Here is a 3,210-nt window from a genome sequence, read left to right on the forward strand (position 1 = left end):
CCCTGAGCCTGCCCCGTCTGCGGGGACCTGGGGCTCAGCCACGCTCGGGGGCCCTGGCGCAGCAGCCGCCCGCCTGCCCTCTTGCTCAAAGTCTTGTAATCCTCTTTCTCCCTCTGAACAAAGCTGAGAGCAGAGTGCTAAAGTCCATGGGCAGAGGGATTAAAGCCCTGGTCCTGGTGAGGAGGGGGTGCAAGTGTGTGTCCTCGAGGGGCGGGAGGGTGTCGGGGTGGCAGGCGAGTCCTTTGCTCCCGGCCGGGGTGGGGGGCAGCATCCTTGCCATCATCGAGCTGCCTCCCCTGCTGCTAATGCACTGTTTTCTATTTTTAGGATCATTTAAATTTTTATTGTACAGCCAGCAGCCTTGGAAATCTGATCCTTTCTATTAAGTGTGAGGAGGCAGATGGCACAGAATATTTAAGGATTATACTCAGGTATGGAAAAAAGAAGAAAAAAGCTTTGTTTAACAAAATACTTTCTCTCTGGGAGTCCCTTGTTTTGTTTCTACGGTAAATGCTAGAGCCAGGCTGGCAGCACGCAGGCTGTCGCATACGGAGGGGCTCGGGGTGGGATGGGAGGCAGCGGCATCATCCTTTTGCTGTTTCTGCGCTGGGACTGCCTGACCCCCGATAATGAACACGAGACTTTGATCCGTTGCTAAGCCCGCTGAAACTGAGTGTAAACCTCTCCGTGACACAGGATAATACCCGTCACATCTATCGCCATCCCTCTGTAAGCTGACAAGACGCAGCGTGTCTGAACCATTGTGTCATTTCCCTCCAAACTATGAATATTTTAAGAGCTGCAAAGAAAAGAAGACAAATCAAGCCTTTGCTTACTAACCAGGCCCAACAAATTCAGTAGAACATCGTTTCCCAACAGCCGGTGGAGCATCGCTGCTTGCACGCTACAGGGCTGGCGAGCGGGGGGCTTGCAGCCAGTGTCTCTTTGCCTTAGACACTCCCTGATGTCTGCTCATTTCTTTTCCTTTGCTAGGTCCAAAGTGAAGACGTTGCATGAAAGGATCCCCCTGGCAGGATTTAGCAAGCTCCCTAGTATCCCCCAGATTGCAAAGGTAAAATGCCAGGCTGGGATGGGATACCTGCAGCAAAGCCTACGCCGCTGCGCCTTGGGCAGCGTTGGGCGGCGTTGGGCAGCAGTGCCTGGGCTCTCGGGTCCAGGGGCACTTGGCGGGTGGTGGTATGCACTGGCCCCGCTGTTGGTTCCCTGCTGATCCCAGGCAGGTCACTGGTTGTCACTGGTATCTGGGGGAAGAGGTGAGGAAGTGGCAGCACCTTTCACCCATGGAGAGACCTGGGACTTGTCTTGCTGCATCCTCAGTCGGGTACCAGCCAGGCCATGGGGCATCCCAATGGGAGGATGCAAAGAGGGGAGCTCCTGCAATTGGCGGCTGGATTTGGCTCCTTTATAAGACATTCCTAGCCTTGCTGTGGAGTTTCGGCAGGACAGGGGTGCCTGCTCTGTGCTCCCAGGGACCCAGCACTGACTGCTCTTTCCTCTTGCCCACAGGCCTTCTGTGACGACGCCTCCGGGCTGAAGTTTAACCCGGTTCTGTACCCCAAGGTGAGGTAACTTACCCCAAGTCGGTCGCGTATTTGGCAGAGAAGGTCGGATAGAGTTAATTCTCCCCTTTTCTCCAAGATCCAACGGCTACTTTGATACAGAGCACGGATGTTTGTACTGCATCTTTCTAGCTCTCTACCTTTGTAGCTGCCTGCAAAGGGGATGTGAGCAGTGCAGCGGTGGCGTGCCGTGCTTGCGTCTGGGCAGCAAGTTAGCTAATGGCCATCTGATGGCATGTGAATGCCACCATCTCATTCTGTCAACTGGCCACCAAGGATTGATGGCACTTTGGTATTAATCTGCCCTCAGATTATGGTGAAGGAAGGAAAGGTGACCATCTGTGGGGTGTGAAACCTACCTGGTTCTTGGTTTGATGCCTTAAGGTTTGCTTGAAACCTGGTGAGACAGGTTGAGCCTGTGCTTGGGAAGCCATGCAGGAAGAGATGCAGAGGCGGGTGGGTCACTGCGGGGGATGGAGTGTTTTATCTAGGTGGCAGTCCCCACTGGTGATGTACTGGGACTGACTCATTACCCACTCCAGGATCGCTTCTCCTCCTGTGTGCTCTTGTGCTACCATAGAGACCCGCTCCTGGGAAGTTACAAAGCAAAGCAAATCCGTCATTTTCAAGTACCTTTTATGTGGGAGACCTTCTCTGTGGCAGGCACAGCAGTAAGTTATAAGGCAGTTTCATCACCCTTTGATGTAGCCAGGGTCAAACCGATTTCGTTCATCTCGTTATTATTGATGTTGCTATCAAACCCTTGTCTGGAAGTTTGAGAACAGCTGATGTCCAATTGGGGAAGATGAACGTCTCTGACAGGGTCCCCACAGAGCAAGGCTGGGACCGTGGAGCTGGGGTGCTGCAAGAACTGCCGTTATCTGCACCCAAAGGGCCCCAAACTTCCCCCGGAAAACCTGTGAGAGGTCGGGGCTCCCCATGCCCCCCACCATGCCTGAGCACAGGGGCCGCAGCTCGTGCCCACCCAAAGCCCATGGGCATCCAGGTGGACTGTCTTATGGCGTAGGCTGCAGGGACACTGCTATCCAAAACCAGGGCCACTGTTGAAAACTTTTGTCCTATTTATGTGGAAATTTGGCTTCTGTCCCCTTCCCACTCCCTCGGGTGCTGCCCCGCCATTGCTGTACCCCGCTGCAGCTCCGGCGGGCTCTTGCCCCCTGCCCGCTGTGAGGAGGTGAACCACAGGCAATGGCAAGCGCGCCAAGTGGAGCTGTGAGCCTGGCCAGCAACGTGCGCCGAGCAAGGTTTGCTCTTCTGGACGTCGTGTTTTGAACTACCGAATGAAATAATTCGTGTTTTGTTTTACTGCAGGCGTCCCAGATGATAGTGTCTTACGATGAACATGAGGTCAACAACACATTCAAGTTTGGTGTGATCTATCAGAAGTTCAGGCAGGTGAGTAGTCCCCGTGCTGTTCTCGTGGAGCACATCCCTGCTTGCCAGAGCTCTGCGTTTCATAAGCGTGGGACCCCTGAAGCTGAAATTCATCCCTGTGGTTAATTCTGTCGCGTGCAACACGTTGTGTTACTGGGTGTCCTCGCTAATAATGCATTTCTTATTGCTCGGATGTTTCCCTGACTAAATAAAAAATGATGTGACTGAAAAAATT

General features: G+C 53.5%; 1 protein-coding gene across 1 annotated transcript in view; it reads left to right on the plus strand.

Annotated features, from left to right (window-relative positions):
- RAP1GAP2 (RAP1 GTPase activating protein 2) overlaps positions 1–3,210 on the plus strand; it is a 21,601-nt gene that overhangs the window by 6,369 nt on the left and 12,022 nt on the right. The window contains exons 6-10 of the mRNA XM_009318833.1: positions 124–176; positions 328–431; positions 994–1,072; positions 1,528–1,581; positions 2,913–2,996. Of these exons, the coding sequence (XP_009317108.1) occupies positions 124–176; positions 328–431; positions 994–1,072; positions 1,528–1,581; positions 2,913–2,996 (374 nt within the window). The remainder of the gene's footprint in view (positions 1–123; positions 177–327; positions 432–993; positions 1,073–1,527; positions 1,582–2,912; positions 2,997–3,210) is intronic.

The sequence above is a fragment of the Pygoscelis adeliae genome, unplaced genomic scaffold (genome assembly GCF_000699105.1).
Source record: "Pygoscelis adeliae isolate BGI_AS28 unplaced genomic scaffold, ASM69910v1 Scaffold392, whole genome shotgun sequence".
Classification (NCBI taxonomy): Eukaryota; Metazoa; Chordata; class Aves; order Sphenisciformes; family Spheniscidae; genus Pygoscelis; species Pygoscelis adeliae.